This window comes from Chelonia mydas, chromosome 1, assembly GCF_015237465.2.
Source record: "Chelonia mydas isolate rCheMyd1 chromosome 1, rCheMyd1.pri.v2, whole genome shotgun sequence".
In the NCBI taxonomy this organism is placed as follows: domain Eukaryota; kingdom Metazoa; phylum Chordata; order Testudines; family Cheloniidae; genus Chelonia; species Chelonia mydas.
This window is the reverse complement of record NC_057849.1, coordinates 139192046-139219703: the sequence shown is the minus strand read 5'-3', so window position 1 is coordinate 139219703 and position 27658 is coordinate 139192046. Positions and strand designations below refer to the sequence as shown.

General features: G+C 42.3%; 1 protein-coding gene across 2 annotated transcripts in view; it reads right to left on the bottom strand.

Annotated features, from left to right (window-relative positions):
- The window catches only part of SMS (spermine synthase), a 75344-nt gene that overhangs the window by 39253 nt on the left and 8433 nt on the right, over positions 1 to 27658 (bottom strand). For both annotated transcript variants that reach the window (XM_037901654.2, XM_037901647.2), the window contains exon 2: positions 3786 to 3906. In XM_037901654.2, coding sequence (XP_037757582.1) covers positions 3786 to 3906 — 121 coding nt within the window. The remainder of the gene's footprint in view (positions 1 to 3785; positions 3907 to 27658) is intronic.

The following is a 27658-nucleotide window of genomic DNA, read 5'->3' as shown; positions in this document are numbered from 1 at the left end:
CCCTTTCCCCACCTACACTGCCTGCCCAGGCACCACGTGCAAATCTCAAGTTTACCCACACACACTATCAAAGCTGCCACTAGAACACAGTAAGATACAGTATTCATTTATATGGCACCATCAATTAAAAAAAATAAACCTCGAACAGGTACTACCTTTAGTGCTCCCCTCACCCTGAATTCCTCTGCCAATTTTTGAAGTTTTACATTTTCTTTTAATCATTAGTTTCTTGTCCAGTTGCTGTATGGAAGGTGCCAGCACATATGCAAAAAGTAAAAATACACTGAAAGTGCAGTAATAATTTTCCCTACAATGTCATGTACAACCTGTAATGAGAATCAGTAACATTTCAGGTAGAAATGTGCTGCTTAACACAAGCCACCCTTTTAAAAGTTAATGCAATTTACATAAGTGACTTTAAAGGTATTGGTCAGAAACAAAAATTGCTGAAGTCCCACAATGCACTTTGGTGTATTTGCCGGCTCAGTGTTTGGTCAATGAGGCTGGTGCAGCAAAGAAAATATTCATTCACACCACTACTGGCAATGATTTGATTGGTTAAAGTGGGCAGTGTCTTGCTTCCATGTGGGGTGTGAATGGTTATTTCCCCTACGTTTGTGTTGACAAAATGATTAGTGAATATTTTTCAAGTGAGCCTTCTTCAATTAGGTTCTTTGTCACAGTAAATCATGAATTAAATGGACCAGGTAGAGTTGCCAAAAGTGACTTTTGCTAGCTTAACTTCAGACAAAGAAGGACGCAGCTCTGTTATTTTGGCAATGACAACAGGAAAGTGTGGCTTAATCCGCAAATCAACTCTGATTCATTTAACAGCTGCAGCTTTCCAAAGGGCAGTTCAGATAATGTCTTTGTCAGACAAATTTCTGTCGACAGCAACGGTAATAGTCTGAATCTCTAATATACTACAACTAAAGAGTAGCATGCTCATTTTACAGAGTTTGTATTGCATACACAATGTTTAACAATATATCTGAGTTGTTCAAAACATTTTCGTTTTTCTAGGTTTAGCACTTTTGCATGTGGCCCTGCATTGGCCCAGCTTTCGTTGCCTGGTTCAGGGCATAGGTAAGTACTGAAACTACCCAAAGCAATTACTTTGATATTAAGGCTGGCTATTCTCCCTCCTGGGCATCACCTCCCACTCAGCGTGCAGTGTTTGTGCCTGACAAGACCCAGCAATCCAGTATGAAAGCTCCTCATTCAGGCTCACAAAGAGGAGACATTGTTCAGCAAGATGGATCCGAGTACAGCACCCTCCACTGAGGCCTTAATATCAGAGTTACAAGGTTTCCTACCAAAGCCAAAATAGTTTTGTAAGGTAACTAACTCCAGCCACTGCCAATGGAATAATATGAAAGTCTTTTGACAAAGGTCAAACTACAGCTGCATAACAGAACAATGTACAAACTTGCTAACTGTAAATCTAAAAAGAAAAGGAGTACTAGTGGCACCTTAGAGACTAACCAATTTATTTGAGCATACGCTTTCTTATTGCTGAATGTATCCGATGAAGTGAGCTGTAGCTCACGAAAGCTTACGCTCAAATAAATTGGTTAGTCTCTAAGGTGCCACTAGTACTCCTTTTCTTTTTGCGAATACAGACTAACACGGCTGCTACTCTGAAACCTGTAAATCTAAAGGCATTGTTTTATTAACATACAAATTCTATATGTATAATTCAAGCAGTACATTCTAGTATATACAAGGCTTCAGGGTTTCCTTAAGTCCAGCTAACATTTGACTAAATGCATAACTATGTCCAAAAATGTTTTAATGGGCTGTAACAAAAGTTACAAAATTTGGAGTTTCCTTTTAACCTTTTTAGTAAAGAGGGTTCAGTTTAAAAAAAAAAAAAGAGAGAGAGAGCGCGCTGCAGTCGGGCAAGCCTCCTAGGTAACAGAAGATTCAAGAAGCATCTTTTTTAGTGGAAGATATAAGGCCTTTTCTGCACTGAGTATTTTTGTACCTGTGTAGCGAAATGGATATAACAGTGTGTGTAAGTTCCTATCACAAACCCCCTGTCATAGTGTAAACCGTGATTTTGCACCGGTACAGTTCAAAATTGTGTGAGAAAGAAAATAAGTCCCACAAGAAAACCCCGTACAGCCATGGTGACACTTCTCACTTTGCAAACTAGGATAAACTGCAACATCTCTATACTCTGAGCTTGCACCACTGCATTTAGATTAGCATAGCTAAGCCAGCGCAAACAAACAAAAACCACAAAGCATAAAAACCACGTCAAACTGCACAGCTTTTGGTTTCTGCCCTCAAGGATGAGCCAAAGTTACAAAATGGTCAGGCATGAACGCAGTAAAGCTAATCTAATTCGTGATGTGAAGCATCAAATAGGCCAATTATATTAAATATGCAGTCCTTCAAAATATATATATATTTCTGCATGGTAAAGCAGCTAAGGGGAATAAACTGAGCCTGGTTTTATTTATTAGTTTGTCTCAATTAGCTCTGCTTATATGAAAGCGTGTCCCACTCATATTTTTTGGGAAATTACCAATGGGTTTGTAAAATAGTCAAAAGCAATGGCAATAAAGGGGCAAAAATACCAAGTTAGCATATCTAGGGACAAGAGGGGTGACTTTATTGGACCAACTTCTGTTGGTGAGAGAGACTAGCTTTTGAACTACACAGAACTCTTCTTCAGATCTGGGAAAAACAGAAGCCCTGGGGACTTCATTTTTCTTCTCTCCAGAAAATGCACTTCAGTTAGTACATCTATCATTCACATGCTGCAATTTTCTAAAGCTAAAACGTGGTTAAACATATAACGATCTTATCGTTGGAAAATTGAGAATCCTGAGTTTCAAGCAGCAGTGATAAACTATGGCAGGGCTTCAAATACAGTAATCCATGGCAAGTAGGAAGTTCTCTCAAAAGGAGCTGGAAGGAGTGTAACTTTGGATTTCTGCAGAATTTATGATCTGCTACTGTTCAGAGTTTTGTGCAGCAATGAAACTGGATGAAGTCTGGGTTAATTTAATTCCACTACAACAGGAGGACCCCTCTCCTCCTCTCTCTCACACACATACACATACACAGAAATAAAAAGGAGCAGGTGGATCAGCTCAGCCGAAGAGACTCCATGATCCTTTCGCGACCCACAAGGGAGAAATAAAATAAGAGAAAAAAATATATAGGGAAGGAAGTAAAGCAAGTACGGTGTGGACAGGGGAGAAAAATAAGAAGGCTGAAAAACAGGAAGAGACACACCATGATCTAGAACAGGGATTGGCAACCTTTGGCACATGGCCTGCACCTCTTCCCTCAGCCCCCACTGGCCTGGAACGGCGAACCGCGGCCAGTGGGAGCCGCGATTGGCCGAACCTGTGGACGCAGCAGGTAAACAAACCATCTCGGCCTGCGTGCCAAAGGTTGCTGATCCCTGATCTAGAATAAGGAAAGAAATAAATAAAGGCAGGGAAGAAGGTAAAATGAAAACAACAAGGACACAGTAAAACACCTTCTAAATTTAAAATGTTCAAAATAAGTTTTAGTTAAGTACGGTATTTAAACTAAGTCTCAGGCAGTACCCAACTGTTTTGTTCCTTTAGGGGTTTTTGTTTGTTTGTTTTGTTTGGGGATGAAGGGCTGGGCAGAGGTTTTCAGATATACGGTTCCTTTTACAGATTGTTTTCAGAAGCTCAGATGGTGTTAACGCTGCTTTTCTTACATAGTTATAACTATGCTCATAGATGACTTCACTCATCTGGTGAGAATATGAACCCAGGGTCCAATATCCAACTCACCTGCCATTTTTGTTGATGTAAGTTGCTAAGTAACCATGATCCTCCCAGTTATGAATTGTTTCCGTCATTCCCTGCTCTTGAAAAACAGGCTGTAGACCTTTAAGAACTGCATTGCAATCAGCTGCAAGATGAAGGGAAGGAAGGGAAAATACAGTCAGTTAAGACATTCTCAGACAAACGTTAAGTTTACTACACACAGCTGCTGCTTTATTTATATTTTAAAAAGGTTCTGTAGTTCTTGGCAGCAGTCTGGTAGCTATACTCTTGACCGCCCTTGTTCCCCCACTAAGGCAATGGCTTTTGAGTCTGCAACCTTACACTATGAGGGTGCCTTGTCCCCTCCTTTATGACATCCTTCTGGTCAAGGAAGTTCCATCAGACATTTTTTTTTTTTTTTTTTTTTTTTTTTTAAAGAGTTGGATGATCATAGGGCAAAGTGTCTAGTTTAATAGGATTAATATTATTACTCAATCATCTCTACCACCATGATAGCAAGACTCCAGACTTGTACTATTTTAATTATGATGAGACCTAATAATAGAGAAGCTACTGTACTGGATGACCTCACAATTTAGTATTCTTCCCAGGTTAGGACTTTTAACATTCTCTTCAATAACAATGACTGACTGGGCAAGATGAGCCAACCAATTCCACTCCAGACACAAGCCAAGCTTTTCCTGGTTCCTTTTAGGAACAATAAGACAATTTTCCTCAGGTGAAGAGGGAAACTCTAAGGTGAAAGTTTGTAGCTAAGGGATACAAAGCAATAGTAAGTGCTAATGCACGTTTCTCACCACCACCACCACCAATACCAACAGCAAGTTAGATTTTTAAATTGACTGTCAAGAAGCCCTCCAACAGAGACTTCAATCTGCAGGTATTCTCTGTTGGTCATCACTTTTCTATCAATCTACTGATTTATGCGCTGATCCCTGTCTGTGGTACAGAGAGGTCTGTTTGCACAGAACTCAATAAAAGCTCAGGGCCTTAGTCATCAAACTAGAGATGTTACAGAGTTTAGTAGACTTTCACAGGCCAAATCTAAACTAAAATGGAATTACTTAGAGCTGGTTCCCTCAGTTATTTACTTACATTAATTGGACAATCCCAAAAAAAGGAGGAGCAGAATGGTCATTCCCTTATTTAAGAGGAAGCCATTATAACCTGCCAACTATAATCCAGTTATTCTGCTAGAGTTCATATCCAATATACATAAACATTTGTCCAAAGTCATCCCTAGTGTGATCCCATTGAGTTTAATGCAAGTAACATCTGAGACTCGTTTGCTCTGTTATCTCAAAAAAAAAAAAAAAAAGATAAATCTACTTTTGTAAATCAGTAATCATCCTTTTATAGCTAAAACAATCAAGTTACAGCACAAAAGTCTGGTGTGCATAAAATAAAGAGACTGCATCTTTTGCTTCCTTGTTATGGTATTTTAGAAGCTGTATCAAGAGTGAAATGCTAAACTAAATTGTGAGAAGTTAGTTGACCTTGGAATTAGTTATCCATGCTAAATTAGTGATTCTGGTAAAATTATATGAGACTCAGTGTAAAACTGGCAGAAAAGTGCCATATAACGTAGGTTCTGATGTACATAGCATTAATCCTCAAAACATAACCCACAAGTTTTAATTAAAAAAAAAAAAAAAAAAAAAAAAGGAGAGAGACATCAAGCCCCAATTAAACCTCTGTTGCCACAAGACCATTCAGCAAGACAGGCATAGCAAAACAAGTAGCTAGTCTACACGGAGAAATATATTGTTTAGCTACAGTGGAATAATTATAACTATAGCTAAGCCAATATAGCTATATGCAGACACTATTCCAGAGCTAAAGTGACTTTATTCAACCATTACTCTGCTTTAGCTGGTCAGTTTCTCCAGGTAGACAAGCCCTAAAACTTAGGAACCCCCATCTTCCACCGAGTACAAAGACCACTAGACTAAACTGCCAACCTGATTATTGATTGCTATTATGTAAAAGCAGTACTCAGACATGTGGGCTATCATCCATATAATTTTACCAAAGAAATTGAAATACTAGAGAGGAACAAAAAAATATTTCCCTTATTTTTCCCTGTCAACAAGAATGATGTGATTCATCTCTCTTGCCAAATGTAGTAAGCTGGGAAGGCAATGCCTTTTAGATAAAGATCAAATAATGTTAGAGCTAACAAAGCAAGAGTTCACATTTTCCTTTTATCTTCTAGGTCTCATTCATTACACTCCCTGGGTTGCAATTTATGCTTAATTAGAATTAAGAAAAAACAAACTGTACTGAAAAGTACTGAAGAATTTGGATGCTGACATGGCTACTAATTTTACTCGTGTGTAGTGTTCACACATGCACAACTATAAGTGGACTCTCCTTACAAACCTCCACAATATACATGTAGTGTTAAGCGGTGGTATAAATTCAAACTTTACTGGGGAGATTTTATTTCCAAATTTCTTTGGCAAATTAGCTCAATTAACTATTCCCATTATAATGATAGCTGAAACATAATCAAATGCAATCTCTACCCTCCCTCCCCAAAAAACCACAACTTTTTTTTGCCTTCTTTCATACTCTACATTTTCTAGGAAGTTTTAGAGCCTCTCCCTGACTTCATATCCACTAGCAATTTTTATACCTCCTATCCAGCAGCAGTATAGATACACCATTGGTGTAAGCACTAGCACAGACTAGACTCAGGTGTTTACAGCAGTGGCTTGAAAGAAGGTTTTCATGACTCGGTGTTGAACACCCCGCCCTGCTCCTGTTGTCTGCCCTGCTAGTACTGGTACAACCACTCCCTGGCAAGAAAACTGGTTCCACATTTTTTAATTTAGACTCTGCACTTGGTGCTGTGTCTTGTGTTGTCCATCCCATCACCCACACATCCTCCCCACTACTACACCCGTCCGTCGTCATCTCCCTCCCACTTTCTTTCCTTTCCTCCTACAAGATCATAACAGTGCTACAGGAACATGAAAATGAAACTGATGGGTGCCTAGTTAGTTTAATTATACACACAGCACTTTCCAGGCCAGCAGATTAGAGGGAAAACCAAAAAGGCCTGGTCTACACTTGAAAATTAGGTCAGCATAACTACATCGCTCAGGGGTGTGAAAAATCCACACCCCTGAGCAGCATAGTTAAGCCAACCTAAGGTCCGTGTAGAGAGTGCAAAATTGATGGGAGAATTCTTCTGCTGACCTATTTATCCCCCTCAGGGGAGTGGATTACCTCTGCCAACTGAGCAACTCCTCCTGTCAGAGTAGGCAGTTTATACTGAAGCTAAGGGCTTGGCTACACTTGCAAATGTAGAGCACTTGGAGTTAAACCAGCCTTCGTAGAGCACAGTAGGAAAAGCACTTCAATCTGTCCACACTGACAGCTACAAGCATACTGCCATGGCCTCATTAGCAGCTCTGCAACGGCCACAGAGAGCAGTGCATTGTGGTAGCTATCCCAGCATGCAAGTGGCTGCAACATGCTCTTCAAATGGGGAGGGGGGGGTGGAGTGTGACAGGGAGTGTGTATGTGGGGGGAGAGAGAGTGGGTTTTTGGAGGGGCTGAGAGCATGTCAGCATGCCGTCTTGTAAATTCAGACAGCAGCAGACCCCCGCCCTTCCTCCCCCGCCTCGCTCTCTCTCTCACACAGCATTCCACAGTAATGGTTGCTTCGTCTTGGAGCAGATAAGCAGCTGGCTGTCAGAAAAGGCGCTTTCAACGGGCATATCTGCATTCCTACAGCAGGTTCAAAACAATGAGAAGAGTGGCCACTTGACTTAAGGGGATTATGGGATGTTTCTGGAAGCTGATCAGAGCGCAGTAATGCAACCCCTCATTCACCCTGACGCCCGGGCGTTTCAGCCAAGGCGCAACAAGCATTAATCTTCTCGCCTAAGTGGAGTACCAGGAGCGCTCTACGTGCCTTGCCAGTGTGGACAGGTAGTGAGCTAGGGCGCCCGGGGCTGCTTTAATGCACTGTAACTCGCAAGTGTAGCCAAGCCCTAAGTGTAGACATGCCCTAAATGAATTCCAGACCTTCATTTGAATGCTGCTGCTGCAGTTGCATCACAACCACCACTGGGTAGCCAGGAAGCATTTGGAATATTGACACCCACCACCTCGTCCCCCCCACTCCCCAGTTTTAAAAATAAGTGAACTTGCCCCCCTACCCAAGGTCAGAGCAGGAGAATCAATACACTGAGCAACCCCAAGCAATGCAAAGTGTATCCTCGGACCATAACAGCAACTCAAGTGAAAGAAAGCCTTTCCACTCAGCTCAAATTTTGATGCAAGTTCAGGCCAGGGAAATTTCTTTATAGTTCACATGGAAATTTAACAAACTGCATTTATTTAAAATGTGACAGAATTAATTATTCAAGTATTTGGCATTTATGTATTGAAAGGAATGGAACTGCAAGGGATTAGATATCAAAGAATACAAAACAAGAATTACTATTACGTACAATGACATCACATCTGCATAAGTTTTAAGCATCCAGTCTGTACATAACAATATGCTTCTAGAAGAGGCAATTTGGAATAGCTACAGACATTCCTCTGAAGTTACAGTTGCCAAAAGGCTGCTCACTGTTAAAAAGAATCAATGAATTTAAATACTGTCTTTAGGAGAAAAAACCCCATTATGATCTGCTAGTCTGACTTCTTGCACAATACAAGCCACAGAATTTCACTCTGTAATTTCAGCATTCAGCCCCATAATTTGTAGCTGAACCAGACCATCTCTTTTAGAAAGACATCCAACCTTGATTTAAAGTCTCCATGTAAGAGAGAGTTTCCAACAACATCCCTTGGTAATCTGTTCCAATAGTTTATTACCCTCTTGTTTATTACACATCCTTTTTCCAGTTTGAGTTGTTCCAGTTTTAATTTTGAGCCATTTGATCTTGTTATGTCTTTATCCTGTGGATTAAAAAAGCCCTCTAAATTTCTGGTTTGTTCTTTCCTTGTAAGTACTCCTACACCACAATTAAAGTTGCTTCTTAAACTTCTCTGTAAAATAAACAGACTGAGCTCCTTAAAACTCATTGCATGGTATGAACACAATGAATGTGATGGTTCCAAGAATACAACATCAACTTCTATGTGTTTAGTTCTTGCTAGTCAGATAAAACAAATTAAATAAGACTGTGATGGGGTTCAACTAGGGACTGTGGGACCGCTGTGCCTCATTAACTCACTAATCTGGGTTGTCTCTCACAATGCCTTACTGGAGACAAGCAGCAAACCCCTCCACATGTTGTTAACACTCAGTACAACTGCATGTGGAGCCCCACACCTAGCTAGATTGCATGAATGCTTCCAGAGCTACTCATGAATCACACAGAGAAAGGCACCAGCCAAATCCCCCCCTCTCCAAACCTAGTACCTGAGGAATATGCCATCTTGAACTGCTCAAAACCCTTTCTTGAGCAATGCAAGTTTATTAATTGGTTCACTATTTCATCAATGGAAAGTGGACATATACAAGCCTTTGTAACCTGAGCAGATTTACCAAGCACTTCAGTCAAACTCACTGATAAGGATAAACATTAGAATAAGTTTATTGATTACAAAAGATGGATTTTAAGTGATAGGCAAAAGTCAGAGTAGTTACCAAAGGAAAATAAAAGATAAACACACAGTCTAAATTCTCAACCTTATTAGACTAGGCAATCTGGACTAAGAAGTTTTTCTCACCCCACTGAATACTACAGGTTGGTTACAATCTTTCATATGCAGGCTCTTTCTGTTAGCCTGGGGACTAGTCTCCTCAGCGCTAGCGATCTTGTTGCCTTCAGCATAGTTGGGGGAAGATATAGGACAAACCATGCAGCCTCTGTCCTCTATTTTATATCCTCATTCCATGTGCTTGGAGAACACAAGTCCAGGTATGTCTGATGGGCAGAGTCACCAGGCAAGATTGAGAAATTCCCTTGGTGTGGACTTGTGAATCACTGAATTGTAACTCCCTTGCTGGACAACAGCTGCTGATGGTTGTTGGACATGCACCCAGGCATTGGTTAGCTCCCTTGTTGTTGTTTCTGGGGATCTAATACCTCGGCAATTCCCCAATTCACAGCATATTAGATACAACACAATCTAATAACTTCATATGCACTTATACACATATTTAGATAGAACAATGGCTTTCGGCAGATCATAGTCCTTCCCATGAGTCCCTACCTGGCATGCTTTATATGAAATATGACAATTATATAAAAATTATGAATATGGGGTTTACAAGGTACCTTCCCCATCCCCGAGGTATAGTGTGTCACAAAGACCCCATTGTTGAATACTTCTCCAGTTTTGAAGACTACTTTTTCCTAAATAAACCCATGGACTAAGTTACAAAGCAAAAATTCATAAACCTAATGTAAGATATGACACCGAATATGCATGGTTTGAAACATCATACCTGTGCAAATACTACTGTATAAGCACACATATTTATGCCACTGGGTGTTAGTATGTATTCACCCTCCACACAATGTGCAAATATACAAGTGGCCTGGGAAAAGAGCAATCTGAATGCCTGACAACTTGTGACAGTTCAAGATATTGGATGCATGAGTTTGAACTTGCAAATCTATAAAACCACTGCTCTGTAGTCCATAGCTACATGGCTCCAACAGCAGCAAGTCTGATCCTTTACCATCACACTATCATTTGCTCTTACCTTGTATATATATCCCATGATATAGCAGTATGGCCCTATGAAATCTATACCTATAGATACACTAGCTATGTGTATTACCAACATGTGCATTTGTCAGCACATGTACATTCAGGAATTGGGGTTGAGGGGGAAGGGCAGAGGCTCTGCACTGCGCGCTTTTTGATTTAGGAAGTGGCAAATAAATCTGTGGATTACGGACGGCTGTAGAAATGGCAGAAATAAAGTGCATTAATCATATAAATTAAGAGGTACATTTTCATTTAACTGATAGCACGCAATATTTCTGGCCCCTATCCCAAACGTAATTTGGTGCTGTGGCGGGGGGAGGAAGGGCGAATTCACCCACTTGAGCAGATTACAGGAGCGGAGCTTATAAAACTAAGAATTTATATACCTCCGAAGAGACTCCATCTCTAAATGTGATGTTTCTCAGGGCAGCAATATAATTCATTAATTAACTGTGTTTCTCACATTTACCTATTTTGAGTAGAGTTTTAGACTTCCAGGTTTTCTAAAGTTTAGGAAGGCTGTTCTTTCCTGTATTAATAGCTTTTAATTGTAGCTTTCGTTGAAGGGATGTTTTTAAGAAGAAACTGAAGAGCATAAGAAACCCCATTCTAACATGACCTTTCAAACAACTGAGCTACTTTTTGCTTCAAGTTGGTGAAAATATGTCCTCTAAAAACAATTGGCCTTGGCAACAAACACCTCCCGCAGTACTAAGTTTAGAAGCATTCTGTTCTCTGTAAGAAAAACACCATAGGAAAATCCTTTGTTTTATGCACACTAGGTCCAGCCAGACACAGAATGCAGGAAGCAGAGCTCTGTACCAAGACTTTCAAGGCATTTGGAAACTGAATTTTTAATAATGTTCACATGTGAGCAGCCACTAATATTTCAAGTTGAAATGACCCACCTGTTATTCAGTTGTACATGGGAAAGTGGATCAACATTGGATTTTCCTGTGCACCTGTCCTGTTTTATTAGGTTCCTCTTGTGTATAATATGGAAGATGGGTTCAGAGGGCTTCTTTTCCTTAATAGATTATCACAGTAGTAGTGAAGTTCTCAAATTACACTACCAAAATAGGAATGTAGAAACTACACCATGAACATAAACCAAGTGTAAAAGTGCCTTTCTTTAATCCTCATCATGCTTAGCCCACTTGGAGCTTCTAGGAGATAGCGTACTAAAAGTAAGGTGACCACTAGGGAAAGGGAAAATTTGCACAGAGAAGACCTAAAAGGATTTCTTCTTTGCTTTTTACGTTTGCATGTCTTGACTTCACTGTTTTTGCTGAAGTACTCCTTGGTGGACTGGGAGGGGGGAAAAAAGTTAAAAAAACAAAAAACCAAATACCATACCCCACTAGTGAGTGATGTGATAATACAGTGAAAACAAGAGCAACCCAGAAAGGAAGAAATTTTTATCTAGGCTGTTTGAAATTGAGTTTAAAAAAACCTGATAAAGCCATTGCAGTTGGGAAAACTGCTTTCAGAAGATTACCTTTCAAACTGATTGAGAAATCTTCTACTCCAGTCCTACCTATCCATATCTCCAACCAAGTCACCCAAAAAGGAATTAATTACATTGGGGGATGGGGAGGATTATAATTTGGATCAGATCTTATTTACATATCATAAATCAAGAAGAGAGAACTTTTACTTTTTGCAGGTTAACTTTGAACTGCTATTCTACTTTGAAAAGTGACTAAAGTCTTGTGTGCACTTGAAATGCTACAGCGACACCACTGCACTGCTATAGTGCTTCAGTGTAGACACTACCTATGCCAACAGGAGGGATTCTCCTGTGACTGTAGGTAATCCATCTGCCTGAGGCACAATAGCTGGGTCAATGAAATAATTCTTCCATCAACCTAGCGCTGCCTACACCGGGGGTTAGGTCGGCTTAACTAAACAGTTCAGGGACATGGATATTTTTTCCCCCCGTACGAGTGATGTAGCTGGGTCAACCTAACTTTTTAGTGCAGACCAGGCCTGCGTAAAAGTTGCACCTTAGTGCTGAAATTTTTGCTACCTGTGAGAATTCAGAGCAACATCAGCTTTCCTAAGGGTGTGTCTAAGCTACGAAATTAGGTCGAATTTATAGAAGTCGATTTTTAGAAAGCGATTTTATACAGTCCATTGTGTGTGTCCCCACTAAGCGCATTAAGTTGGTGGAGTGCGTCCACAGTACCGAGGCTAGCGTCAACTTTCGGAGCGTTGCACTGTGGGTAGCTATCCCACAGTTCCCGCAGTCTCCACCACCCACTGGAATTCTGGGTTAAGCTCCCAATGCCTGATGGGGCAAAAACATTGTCGCGGGTGGTTTTGGGTACATGTCGTCAGCCGCCCCTCCTTCTGTGAAAGCAAACAATCATTTCGCACCTTTTTTCCATGTGGGCGCCATACTGCTTTCAGCAGACGGTGCAGTAGGACTGCTAACTGTCGTCACTGAACCACCGCTTCCGCTGCCACTCTGCTCTCCTGCTCTTGTCTCAATAGCGAATTTCTCCATGTTGTCTCTCATGGGCTCCCGCTTCCGCTTCCGCTGCAATTCTGTTCTCATGAATCCACCTTGCAGGTTGTCAGCCACCACTTCCGCTGCCACTCTGCTCTCCTGGTGGTCTCGCAGGGCCGCTTCCACTGCAACTCTGCTCAGCTGCTCTTGTCTCGCCATACCATGGCGAGCATGTAGCCTGCTCAGCTGTTGTGTCCTGGCAGCAGATGGTGCAGTAGGTCTGCAAACCATCATCATTGAACGACCACTTCTGCTGCCACTCTACTCTCCTGCAGATGCCATACCATGGCAAGCATGGAGCCCGCTCAGATCACCGCAGCAGTTATGAGCATTGTAAACAGCTCGTGCATTATCATGTAGTATATGCAGAACCAGAACCTGCAAAAGCAGGCGAGGAGGCGATGGCAGCATGGTGACGAGAGTGATGAGGACATGGACACAGACTTCTCTCAAAGCACGGGCCCTGGCAATTTGGCCATCTTGGTAGCAGTGGGGCAGGCTCATGCCATGGAACGCTGATTCTGGGCCCGGGAAACAAGCAGACTGGTGGAACCGCATAGTGTTGCGGGTCTGGGACGATTGCCAGTGGCTCCGAAACTTTCGCATGCGTAAGGGCACTTTAATGGAACTTTGTGACTTGCTTTCCCCTGCCCTGAAGCACAAGAATACCAAGATGAGAGCAGCCCTCACAGTTCACAAGCGAATGGCAATAGCCCTGGGGAAGCTTGCAACGCCAGACAGCTACCGGTCAGTTGGTAATCAATTTGGAGTGGGCAAATCTACTTTGGGGGTTGCTGTGATGCAAGTAGCCAACGCAATCACTGAGCTGCTGCTATCAAGGGAAGTGACTCTGGGAAATGTGCAGTTCATAGTGGATGGCTTTGCTGCAATGGGATTCCTTAACTGTGGTGGGGCAATAGATGGAACACATATCCCTATCTTGGGACCAGACCACCAAAGCAGCCAGTACATAAACCGCAAGGGGTACTTTTCAATGCTGCTGCAAGCACTGGTGGATCACAAGGGACGTTTCACCAACATCAACGTGGGATGGCCGGGAAAGGTACATGACGCTCGCATCTTCAGGAACACTGGTCTGTATGAACAGCTGCAGCAAGGGACTTATTTTCCCGACCAGAAAATAACCGTTGGGGATGTTGAAATGCCTATAGTTATCCTTGGGGACCCAGCCTACCCCTTAATGCTCTGGCTCATGAAGCCGTACACAGGCACCCTGGACAGTAGTCAGGAGCTGTCCAACTATAGGCTGAGCAAGTGCAGAATGGTGGTAGAATGTGCATTTGGACGTTTAAAAGCACGCTGGAGCAGTTTACTGACTCAGTTAGACCTCAGCGAAACCAATATTCCCATTGTTATTACTGCTTGCTGTGTGCTCCACAATCTCTGTGACAGTAAGGGGGAGACGTTTATGGCGGGGTAGGAGGGAAGTTGAGGCAAATCGCCTGGCCGCTGATTACGCACAGCCAGACACCAGGGCGGACAGAAGAGCACAGCAGGGCGCGCTGCGCATCGGAGAAGCTTTGAAAACTAGTTTCATGGCTGACCAGGCTACAGTGTGACAGTTCTGTTTGTTTCTCCTTGATGAAACCCGCCCCCTTGGTTCACTCTACTTCCCTGTAAGCCAATCGCCCTCCCCCCTTCGATCACCGCTTGCAGAGGCAATAAAGTCATTGTTGTTTCAAATTCATGCATTCTTTATTAATTCGTCATACAAATAGGGGGATAACTGCCAAGGTAGCCCGGGACAGGTGGGGGAGGAGGAGGGAAGGACAAGGCCACTCTGCACTTCAAAACTTATTGAATGCCAGCCTTCTGTTGCTTGGGCAGTCCTCTGGGGAGGAGTGGTTGGGTGCCTGGAGGCCCCCCCAATCCCCCGCATTCTTGGGCATCTGGGTGAGGAGGCTATGGAACTTGTGGAGGAGGGCGGTTGGTTACATAGGGGCTGCAGTGGCGGTCTGTGCCTTTCCTGCACCTCAATCATATGCCGAAGCATATCAATTTGATCCTCCAGTAGCCTCAGCATTGCATCCTGCCTCCATCTCTCCTGTTGCTCCAGCCACCTGTCCTCGCATTCATTTTGTGCTTTCTTGGACTCTGCCATTGTCTGCCTCCACACATTCTGCTGGGCTCTTTCAATTTGGGTGGACTGCATGAGCTCAGAGAACATTTCATCGCAAGTGCATTTTTTTTGCCTTCTTATCTGCCCTAGCCTCTGGGACGGAGATGTTAGTTGCAGCGTTGAAACATTTGCAGCTGCGGGAGGAAAAAAGGGGAGATTAAAACTGAAAAAAAGACACACTCGCCATTTAAAAGGAGGGGCTGATATTTTCGGGTTAACGTGCAGCACAAACTCAACTAACCCCCCCCCACACACCCAATTCTCTGGGATGATCGCTTCACCCCTCCCACACCGTGTGGCGAACAGTGGGATGATTTCTTTTCAGCCACAGTCAAACAGCCCACCAGGAACGGCCACCTCTGAATGTCCCGTGAATAAAATTCCCCTATTTCAACCAGGTGACCATGAATCATATCACTCTCCTGAGATTAACACAGAGAGATAAAGAACGGATGTTGCTTGAATGCCAGCAAACACCGGGACCACACGTTGCCATGCTTTCTTATCCAATGATTCTAGACTACGTGCTACTGGCCTGCCGTGGTAAAATGTCCTACCATGGAGGACGCAATAAGGCTGCCCTCCCCACAAACCTTTGCAAAGGCTTTGGGACAGCTTCATTGAGATGTCCCTGGAGGATTTCCGCCCCATACCCAGACACGTTAACTGGCTTTTCCAGTAGCTGTACTGGCCGTGAATACATCCCAAGTCTTATAGGCAAAGTAATCATTAAACACACTTGCTTTTAAGCAGTGTATTATATTTACAAAAGTACACTCACCAGAGGTGCCTTCTCCGCCTTCATGGTCCGGGAGCCCTTGGAGTGATATTGGATCCAGAGTGATAAACAGTTCCTGGCTGTCGGGGAGAACCGTTTCTCCGCTTGCCTGGTGTGCGTTATCTTCAACCTCCCCCTCCTCATTATCTTCCTCGTCCCCAAAATTCTCATCCCTGTTGTGTGAGACTCCCCCCTTGCAGGAGTCCACATAAAGGGTGGGGCAGTGGTAGGGGCACCCCTTAGAATTGCATGCAGCTCATCCAGAAGCGGTGTCTGGGGCTCTAACCCCAAGCGGGCGTTTGCCTCTTGGGTTTTTTGGTAGGCTTGCCTAAGCTCCTTAGGTGTCACACGGCACTGCTGCGGGTCCCTGTGATAGCCTCTGTCCTTCAAACCCTTGGAGATTTTTTTCAAATATTTTGGCATTTCGTCTTTTGGAACGGAGTTCTGATAGCACGGATTCATCTCCCCATACAGCGATCAGATCCAGTACCTCCCATTCGGTCCATGCTGGAGCTCTTTTGCGATTCTGGGACTCCATGGTCACCTCTGCTGATGAGATCGGCACCGTCACCTGTGCTGATCAGCTTGCCACACTGGCCAAACAGGAAATGAAATTCCAAAGTTCGCAGGGCTTTTCCTGTCTACCTGGCCAGTGCATCCGAGTTGAGAGTGCTGTCCAAAGCGGTCACAATGGAGCACTGTGGGATAGCTCCCGGAGGCCAATACCGTCGAATTGCACCCACACTAACCCAAATTCGACCTGGCGATGTCAATTTCAGCGCTAATCCCCTCGTCGGGAAGGAGTACAGAAATCGGTTTTAAGAGCCAATTAAGTCGACAAAAATGGCTTTGTTGTGTGGATGAGTGCAGGGTTAAATCGATCTAACGCTGCTAAATTCGACCTAAACTTGTAGTGTAGACCAGGGCTAAGGGCATGTCTTCGCTATCAACGTTAGAGCTTTAACGTGGCTGTGTAGTCGCAGCACCAGCGCTGGGAGAGAGCTCTCCTAGTGCTGTAAAAAGAAACCACCCCAAGAGGGGAGTAGCTCCCAGCGTTGGTGCACTGTCTACACTGCCACTTTACAGCACTGAAACTTGCAGCGCTCAGGGGGGTGTTTTTTCACATCCCTGAGCGAGAAAGTTGCAGCACCGTAAAGTGGCAGTGTAGACAAGGCCTTAGTGACTAAAGTTTTTGCTATGTTTAAATTCTCACAAGCAGTGCAAACTGATTATTATGAGACAAGTATGATTCTATTCTTTCATGTGTATCGAAACAAAAATGGTTTGATGAGTTCCAGCTACAAGGCCAATATGATACAAATGAGTAGGAGCTACAGAACTGGGACCATTGCCATCAATTCAACCCAATGCACATGGACAAGATTCACCATAGTTACAGATCTCGTCTATTTGCATTCCATTATACTACAAATATTCAAGTAATAGTCTTTTTTTTCCCTTTAATCCTAGTAAGGAAGATGTTCACTTTTCTCTTTGTATTCACACAGGAATGGGAGTATAAGAGAAACCCCGTCTCTCTTTAAAAATGTGACTGCAAGCCAGACAAACTGTCAGGAGATCTGGAGCAACAGTGTGCCTGAATTCCCTTGATAATTTTTGTCAACTGAAATAATATTTAAATAAAAAAAAAAAAAAAAGTCTCTCCCTCCCCTTCACTCATTTGTATATCTTGGAGGGGACAGTTGTGAAAATTTAGACATCAGTACATGTAAAACAAAACAAAGCACTATTTGCTAGTTGCTGTACTCTGCCTGTGCTCACATTGCAAATACCTTAAGGGATTGTCAGATGTATGAAGTAAACTGTAAAAGGTCAGTTAAAAAATCCAATGGGATGTATAAATTGATGTCACTTTAAAGCACATATGTAGTCCCAATTCTCACATTACAGAATTAAAAAACTGTTAATAATTACTAGTATTAGAGTAGCATCCAGCAGTCCCAATCAGTATCGGAGTCCCAGTGTGCTAGACACAATAGATATAGAGAACATTGCTCTAAAACATGAGTGCAAGTCTTTATCATAACTAAAAATGTGTATGTTCACAGTAGCATAGGTTTTGTGAGACACCTAATCGATTGAAGTTCTGCGCCAACTGCACCCAATGACTTCGGCTCTGAGAGAATTGATAAAGTGACATGGCAAGATGTATTTACTTAGTCTTTAAAAAGGACACTAAAGGACACATTTCTGTCTGGCTTCAAAGACAAAAACTTCATTTTAAACAAGAAGAACAGAGGACATGGATTAAAATGTTTCAAACCTATATGAGTCATGACTGTGTACTAAGAAACTGGTAGCCAGCCCCGACCCCATAGCCTATAATTAAACACAGCACAAGCAGAATGTGAAGTCTGTTAGAAACCATAATCCCAGTATCCTGAGGAAATTCCATTCTGCCTATCTAAATCCCCCTTGAAGTTTCAATTAGATAGACCATTTTTTACTTCCCATTCTTAACGACTGCATAGCTGTATTAAGCATTGGTTACGTAGCACCACAGTTTTGCATGGCTCTTTACAGCTCAGGGAGATGGTCACTGCCCCAACAAGTTTAGAAGGCTAAACTGGATAACGTATGACAGAGAAGGCCAGGGTTGCAAATGAAGGTGAGGAGACTTAGGCCTGATCCACACTAGAAAGTTAGGTCGGCACAACTAGGTCGCTCAGGGGTGTGAAAAATGCGTGCCCGTGAGCGGTGTAGCGATGCTGACCTAAGCCCTATGTAGACAGCGCTAGGGAGACGGAATACCATGTCAAAGCATCTAGTGTACTATTGGTATTATTTAAAACATGTTTCAGAGTAACAGCCGTGTTAGTCTGTATTTGCAAAAAGAAAAGGAGTACTTGTGGCACCTTAGCGACTAACCAATTTATTTGAGCATAAGCTTTCGTGAGCTACAGCTCACTTCATCGGATGCATATTGTGGAAAGTGTAGAAGATCTTTTTATACACACAAAGCATGAAAAAATACCTCCCCCCACCCCACTCTCCTGCTGCTAATCTGTCTAAACCTTGCTTTGAGTTGGTCTATTTGGCTACAAAAATGTCACAATGTTGGCATTAAGTACTAAAAAAAAAACATTTCCTTTTGTATGGGGTATATTTATTGGCCTCTGGACTCCTGCTCATCTGAAGTCCCACCCATATTTTTATTTGCTAAGCGCCGACTGGGAGCTCAGGAGGATACAAAGAAGACATGTTCCCTGCCTTGAGAAGTTTAACCATCTAAAGCCATGATCCCGCAAGGATGCTCTGAGTGGGCATTACAGTTCACCCTCACAGAGCTCCTTGATGGATCAGGGCCAGCATAGACAGACAAATCAAATCAGACCCAAGAGTCACCGGCCCACAGGATGGTTTTCGTAACTGGCCATCACTATAAAAATCTTCATCCCAATATAAAAGTCTGCCTGTCCTCCAGCCAGTTAAGGATCTAGCAAAGCCAGATTTAAAATACTTTCCGGATGGTTGAGATTTAAGCTATTTGGGAAGGGAAGGCCATTTGTTTCAAAGTTTGAAAGAAAAAAAAAAAACAAACAAACAAACCAACCAAAGGTCACACTTCAGTATCTGCTTTGATTTTTAGTTGCATTAACATGCATTAGCCTCACTTGTCAGAGATGATAAATCAATCTCCAAAGCTGTTGACTCACAAAGACTAACTACATTTCCTCAATATTAGAAGTACTTTTCCTGGCTTGTGTACAGCAAAAAATAATATTCCTTGCTCATTGGAATTCAATAACCCTGCTCCATCCCTTTTCTATTTTTGACTCCTCCTACTTAACAGTTGCCCTAATGCAATTAAAACACACACGAGTTGTTTCTTATTGTGTTAAGTATTTTATGGTTTTGCTTGGTTCAGCCAAGCAACTTTTAGATCCCTTCAGCACTGCTGAGGACCTGGGACCATTTTAGGAACCACTTCCAACTAATCAAAGAATGTTTTTCCAATTAAGCTAGGATGAGTCCCAAAATAACCTTCCCCAGGAGGGAAAAGAGGCTTAAAACCACTAATCATGCCTCTCAGAATTTGGCATGCTGATTCCATAAAAGGCATACTTCTTGCAAGACAGCCTCTAGAGAGAGAGAGAAAGAGCACTGGCACAGTGACATATCACTTCTTTCATAGACAGCGCTCACACAGACTTGCACCAAAACAAAAGGGTGCAAATAAAAATAGAGGTTTTCCAAAAGTTTGATATTGACAGAAATAAAGAAAGGGCTGTTTTGCCACCCAACCAACTGTAATTATAACAACTGATTGTTTTTTTCCAGCATCTGTTCGCATTTGTTCTTAAAGTAAGGCCTGGGTCGGACACACCACAGCACTATGCAAAAACTACTCAGCAATGGTAAATGGAAAGCTTTTCCCAGCAAGAGCCTTAAGCCAGTGATTTCTACAGAATCTAATCTTTCATTAAAAGAAAGTTTACTAGTCCTTCTGGCTAAAATGATAAACTATCCAAACGTAAGGTTTAGAGTAGCAGCCGTGTTAGTCTGTATCCACAAAAAGAACAGGAGTACTTGTGGCACCTTAGAGACTAACAAATTTATTAGAGCATAAGCTTGGGTTTGAATAGAGACTGGAGTGGCTGGGTCATTACACATATTGAATCTATTTCCCTATGTTAAGTATCCTCACACCTTCTTGTCAACTGTCTATATGGGCCATCTTGATTATCACTAAAAAAGTTTTTTTCTCCTGCTGATAACAGCTCATCTTAATTAATTAGCTTCTTACAGTTTGTATGGCAACTTCCACCTTCTCTGTATGTATGTATATATCTTCTTACTATATATTCCATTCTATGCATCCAATGAAGTGGGCTGTAGCCCACGAAAGCTTATGCTCTAATAAATTTGTTAGCCTCTAAGGTGCTACAAGTAGTCCTGTTCTTTTTAACCAAATGTAAGGCAAGGCAATGTGTTTTCTGGGCTCACAGATGGCTCCAGTCCCTTTTGCCATCCTTAAGTTTGCCAAGCAGCAGCGGAGTGAAATTAAATGAGACTCACCAGTTTAACTGCTGCTATTCAGAACCCTACTGACACCTGTGACACTATCAAGAATCACATCAGTTTCAAGCTACTGATCCTTGGGAAAGCAACCCAGCAGCATCATAGGCAGTCAGTGGATATGTCCCAGTAAAAGAGAGGCAGGGGAGGAAAGAACAGATGTGTAGAAAGAATAGTAAATATGGCAGGCGACCAGCTTGGCTTAACAGTGAAATCCTTGCTGACCTTAAACACAAAAAAGAAGCTTACAAGAAGTGGAAGATTGGACAAATGACCAGGGAAGAGTATAAAAATATTGCTCAGGCATGCAGGAATGAAATCAGGAAGGCCAAATCACACTTGGAGTTACTGTTAGTAAGGGATGTTAAGAGTAACAAGAAGGGTTTCTACAGGTATTTTAGCAAGGGAAGGGGGAGAAAAGAATACACTAGCAGAGACCCACGATCTAACAGTTCTGAGGGAGGGATTCAATAAACAGAAACCCTCCATCCATTCTTCCAGCAGCTATGAGGAAATGCAAAATGTAGAGACAGAAAGCTGCTTTCCTCCACCAGCTAGGGAAGGATTGAGTTTCAAACACCTATTATCCAGAGGCTGAGAGATGGAGCCTAAAGCACCTCCCCCTACCCAGAATCCAAGGTAGCTGGGGTTCTGGCCTTGTTCCCATGTTACTGATCCCACATATACGCCTGTTGGGCTTCCCTCATCTTTCATATCTACCTTTGGCTATCAGATTCAGGCCTTCTGCTAGTAGGCATCCAATAACTTTTTCAAGCACTGGCAGTTGAGTATTCGAGTCATGCCACTGTGCTGTCAACCTCTGTGTCTTGGAAAATAAAATACTGCAAGATATTAACTACTTAATTCCTTTTCCAAGATACAGTGTACCTGAGGGCAAGACCAAGGACTTTACTGTACTATTACATAATTACTTAAAGCCAGGATGAATTAACAGCAGTGATGAAAGCAAGGTTTCCTGCTTGCTGATTTTAATAACGATTTAAGGCACTTCAATTTTAAACCTCATTCTACAACCGTGTTTTGTTTAGGGAAATAAATACTGGTTCATTCTCATTGGCTGATATAATAATTAGAACACATTGATATGCAACCAAGTACAAAAATTTGGTACTTTTTTTTTGTTAACTAAGAGGATGCACTATCTATACACTTATTTTAGTAGTTATATAGTTTAAGTATACATTTATTCAGACTTTTTTTTTATTACTGTTGGAATATGCAGGTGACCCAAGAACCTCTTAAAGCCAACTGAAATGGGTGTAGAGAGGGGTTACACAAATCTCAAATCTGGTGTGCACGTTCTAGTTCACCAAAGCATGTCACGTGAGGTTTCAAACGAAAGCCAGTATCACACTGGTCATTAATGTCATTGTGAAATGTATGTACATGTACTACGCAAGGAATTATGTATCTGTACCAGAAAATTATGTTCTTAAGCATGTAAGGTAAAAAGTAGATCAAAAGGTGACATGCCTCAGACCAGTTCTTCCAGACAGAAGGTAAGAAATGTGCATGTCTCTGTTGGGATATAAATTAAGCTTTGTTAGCTAACACAATGGTTGCCAATTTACACACACAGTCAAATGTTAACAAAGAGATGTGAAGTCAAAAGGAAAGGAGCACGCAGGAAAAAAAAGCCATGGAGCGTTATCCCCTCTCAGAGTAAAGACAATGAACTGGAGGGGAGAGAAGATGTCTAGAAGGCAAAGAAGATAACCTGGTATCCTGCACCTATGAAACAAACAGTCAGCATGTTTCCATTCATGAAAGTAGGGGTCTCAGGCAATCTTGGTTAAAAATGCTGCAGAAGACTTTGTGTGAGAGAAGCTTCTTTTGACAGGAGGTTAACCTTTTAGTTGAGTTTAGTTTCTAGAAAGCATTTAATGATTTTGTTTAAGATTAAGGCATTTCTTTCCACTATTCTTACTCACTATTACTTGAATCTTTGATAATAAATTTATTCTTGTTTTCACTATATGTATCTAACTGTGATGTTAAGCAAAATGCCGATCCTGAGCTGAAACTAACAACCTAGCATGTACCATTCCATTGTGAATAGCAGATCTGGTAACTGTGTAGAGTGTCTGGTGGATATGGGACTGGACACTGCAGAGATCACTCCAAGGACTTGGGCGTTGGTGTGTGCCTATCACTACCTGTACAGAGAGAACAAGGACTGCAGAAGCTGGGAAGGTGGTTCTTGTGCTGCCAGAGGCTGCTGATCCACAGCAGGCACACACAAGACCCTTTCACACCAACGACGGGTAGCGGTGAGGTGCCTCACAATCCTGGGGAATGTCACAACGCATCATACATCATCTTCTATTTACTACATGATTTTTTTTTTTTTTACTTGATAATTGTGTCAAGTTGCATTTGAATGGAAATTTGGAATTTAATTAAATACACAAAGTTAAATAAAACTACCTTAAGTGTGCTGGATACGTTAAGAAAAGTATCAAATGTGTTTTGCATTTAGAACGGATTTTATGAAACAAACGAACTATTTCGGTAGTTAGAGAATTGAACTGATTGTTTCTGGTCACCATATCTCAGATTTTCAAAGATATTCTAAAACGTATAAATAGGTGCCTACTAGGATTATCAAAAGTGCCGATGTGCAGCTTTAGGCACCTAAATATCTTTGAAAAGTTAGCCCCCCCCCCGTTTCCCTCACATTTTTCCAATTACTTGCTCTCCTCCTCCCCCACCTGTTTTTTATTAATAGACTGATTAGGAGTTGGAAGAAGCAGGAAAACTTTGAATGAACTAGCCCAAATTAAGAAAATATTCTCTGCACCTGCTAGCTAATCTTAAACCAAAAGTAAGGCAAAAGATTTTCTGCCCAACAGAAATTGAAAGTACTTTTCCCCTCCTTAACATCAAATGCATATTTAAATGATTAAAAAATTATACTAAATGTAGGCATTAATGTAAGTTGTCATAATTTCAAGTTTAATTTGACAGGTTTATTTTTAAAAAAAGAAAAATGTATTTAAATACAAAATCTGTTAACTGATTTATATCCACTCTGCTTAAAGCAGTAGTCACTTTTCAGAATGTACCATGTAAAAAGGCACCTCATTCAGAATATCTACCACGTGTCTATTCAGGGTTACACTTGATTTAAAATAAAATAAGTATGTATTGATTTCTAGTATTCTTTATACTGCAATGCCAACACAGCAAAAAAGGGGAACTGGATTCTAATCCTTTTTGAACTTTGAACAGAATGAATGTCATTCCTTTTGCCACCCAGCTACATTGGTACAACCGTATTGTACACAAGGGGGTTACACAGGTGTAAATAAGGAGCATAGCATGGCTGCTGATTTTAGCACCAGCATCTCTCTTTCACACTGAGGCAGAGGGGTTACGCTGCAACCTACAGTTTTAGATGCCTCGGAGAAAACATCACGGCGTAGTCACTTCAGGAGTTGCACGCCTATATCAGTGACCTGAGGTTCACACGCCAAACACTTGCTAAGCAGACCATAACAGATTCAAAAGTGAGGGAGCAAAGTACAAGGTTAGAGTCTGTATTTGTTCCTGTTAATTTAGGGTAAAGGAAATAAAAACAAAAGAAAGTATACAGAAGAATAAAAGCAGCAGAAGAGGCAGGTTGAGCAAAGAAATGTGTGATAAAAACTCACCAAGAAGCCATCAGAAAAGCTGTGTGCACAGCAAGGTCTGTCAGCTGCTGACCAGAAGAAATTGGAGCTGGTGGCCATGCTGCTCATGTGCAATGAGGCAGGACGGGGCACCTGCTCCAAACTAGCGGCCAAAAGAAGTCCCTTTTTCTCCTACAGCACATGCAAGAGACCAAGCAGACCATTCCCCATATGATCTAGCAGCAGCGGTGATAGTGAGAGGCCCAAAGGTGTGAAGTCTGGAGTGGGAAAGGATGCTCGTTAAGGAGAAACGCATGGAGTTGGAGGCCAGGTGTCGGTGAGGAGGCAGAGCTGGAGCACCAAGCTTGCTGATCGGGACAAACGCAAGCAGCATGAACCTGAGAAGAGAATCAAGTACTGCCCATGGGACGCAAAAGGAAGAACATAAGGCTGTGCCCCCAATTACAGGGTAGCAGGCAAACAGATAAGGGTGTGATGCCTGTAGCCTGAGTCATTATGGACACCAAAAATGGTCTACGATTTTGACTGTGGGAATGTGGGAAACTGGTTTCCTTGAGGTGTCATTTTCTGTAATGATGTAAAGGCTCAGGTATTTGCTTGCCATAATCAGACTCAGTGTCAAGGGGGGAAATCGAGTCAGTGCTGAGTGTGTCTGTGGCACAGTTAAGAGGTGTTGTTGGCACAGAATCTGCTGGGAGCGGTGGGACACGGATAAACCCAGGAAATGCAATTGGCCAGTATTCTGCTGAGAGCAGGAAGACTGCTGGGAGGGGCAAGACTCTGATATAACTAGGAGATGCTGTAGGCCAGAGCTCCACTGAGAGCAGGGACACTGAAGCACAGAGAGAAAGTGCTGTAGCCCAAGATCTGCTAGGAGCAGTAAGTCACGAGTACAACTAGGAAACAGCTGGAAGGCAGAACTCTACTGGGAGCGGGGAAGACTCTGGGTGGTAAAGGATCTGGTTTCATGCCTTCAGGGGTGACAGAACTCTTTGCTGTTCAGGGTGACCAAAATGTTGTGTGAGATTAAATGAAAGCCAGTGACATATTGGTCATTAATATCATTGTGAAATCACTCTATGGGGAATTATGGATACTTACTGATATTATGCTTAAAAGAGAGAGAGGTTTTATTCCAGACTGGAAGGAGGATAGTTGCCTCTAATGCAAATTAAGCATTGTGGAACACCACAAAGGACGTTCCATTTGCATATGAAGTCAACAGAAAAAACAGGATGACAGAGGGATGTGAAAACCAACAGGAGGGAATCTGAACCCCAGGGTGTCATCCTGATTCTGGAAACTAAGACAATAAACTTGGGAAATATAAGGAGAAAGACATCTCGTTATCCATTTCACTGCTGAACACCCTTCATGTAGGGAGGTGACTCATAAAAAAAAGTCTGGTTCCTGATTTAATTGAAAAGTCAGCAAGCTTTTCAGAACGATTCTGAGGGTGAGAAACTGTTTGAGACAAATGATTATAGCCTGCTAAAGTTGTTTACTCTCTTAGGAGCATATTATACTTTTGTTTTATTTGTAACCAATTCCGTTTCCACTACCCTTACTCAGTATCACTCGAAGCTGTGCTCTTGTTAATAAGCTTATTCTTGGTTTTATTATAAACTCATCTCAGTAATATTAAATAAAACGTGAGGCCTCAACTGAACCAAAACAGGCTGGGGTGTACAATGTCTCTTTGGAGACTGCAAACTTGGCAATTTCTTTGAGTGTCCAGTGACAGGGGACCACTCTTCAAGTGGGCTTGGAAGCTGGCATGCACCTAAAGTTAACCTGGCAAAGCGAAGGAGTAGAGGAGGTTGTTTGAGTAGCTAACAAACTGGTGTGACAGGGAGCTGACACCCAGTTTAGCACCAGCAAGTCTCTCTCACCGTAGCAGGGAAATAACAAGGTGATCCCAGTCCTGGGTACACCAAGAAAGCATCAGAGCTTCACTCTAAGAACTCAGGATGAGTTTGCAGAGCTCGCAGGGTACTTCTACACTGCAAAAAAAAAAGAAAAGAAAAGAAAACCAAATCACAGCAGCAAGTCTCAGAGCCCCAGTCAATTGATTTGGGATAGCGTTATAGGACAAGAATGCCTACACTGCTATTTTTAGCTCCATAGTGCAAGCCGAAAGCAGTTGATCCAGTCTCTGAGACTGGCTGCTTGAGGGGGAGAAAGGAGTTGCAGTATAAACATACTCATAGTTAGAAAACAAAAACAAGTCAAGACAAAAACAGAGTGCCTGTAATCTGAAATCAAGTTTCACACATACTTTCAGCAACTCCTTGGAAGGGCAATCCTGGAGGAGAGTATGGAAACAGCAGACTAAAACACTGGCTCCCAAGGCTCTAGGAGAATTCACTCCAGCTCTACTACACCACAGGAAGTTAACCCTGCAATGAGTGAAACTGAATACAACTCAGTTTCTCTCTAGCTGCATCTACACCAGAGAATTGCACTACTGTAGTTTACACTGGGATGACTGAACCTAGGCAAGCTGCAACAGTGCACCCTTCCCATCCCCCACCCACCAGCTGACTTTTTGTAAGCAAGCAGTACTTATGCATCAATAGGCAGGCAGCACTCCATGCAAGTGACTGTAGATTGTAACATCTTCTCCACAGTCCTAAGACAGACTGCAGATGCCATGGAAAAACATCTGCAGTTCCAAAGTCACTTCAGCTGTATCTACGCTAGGCTGTTTTGGCAAAGATCTTCCAGTGATTCAGCTCTGCCACTCCTAGCAGTAGCATACTTAGACCTTGGTGCACTGTGTCTCATCCAAAACTCCTCAGAGCAGGAATACTCAACATGGTGGTTAAAATGCCAATGACCAGCTGTCTACACTCGCAGTTCCACAAGTGGTGCTCTGCAGATGTAGTCTTGGGGTGGGGAAGAGGAGAGACGAACAAACCCTGGTGGGGGGAATAAACACAAATCATCCTGAGTTTTAAGACTGGAGATTATATTTTAATTTCTTTCAATTACTGTTCTAATTAGTGATAGTACTTTAAGGAAATAACCAGTCTCAGAACCTTTCAGATCAAGTTTCTTCCT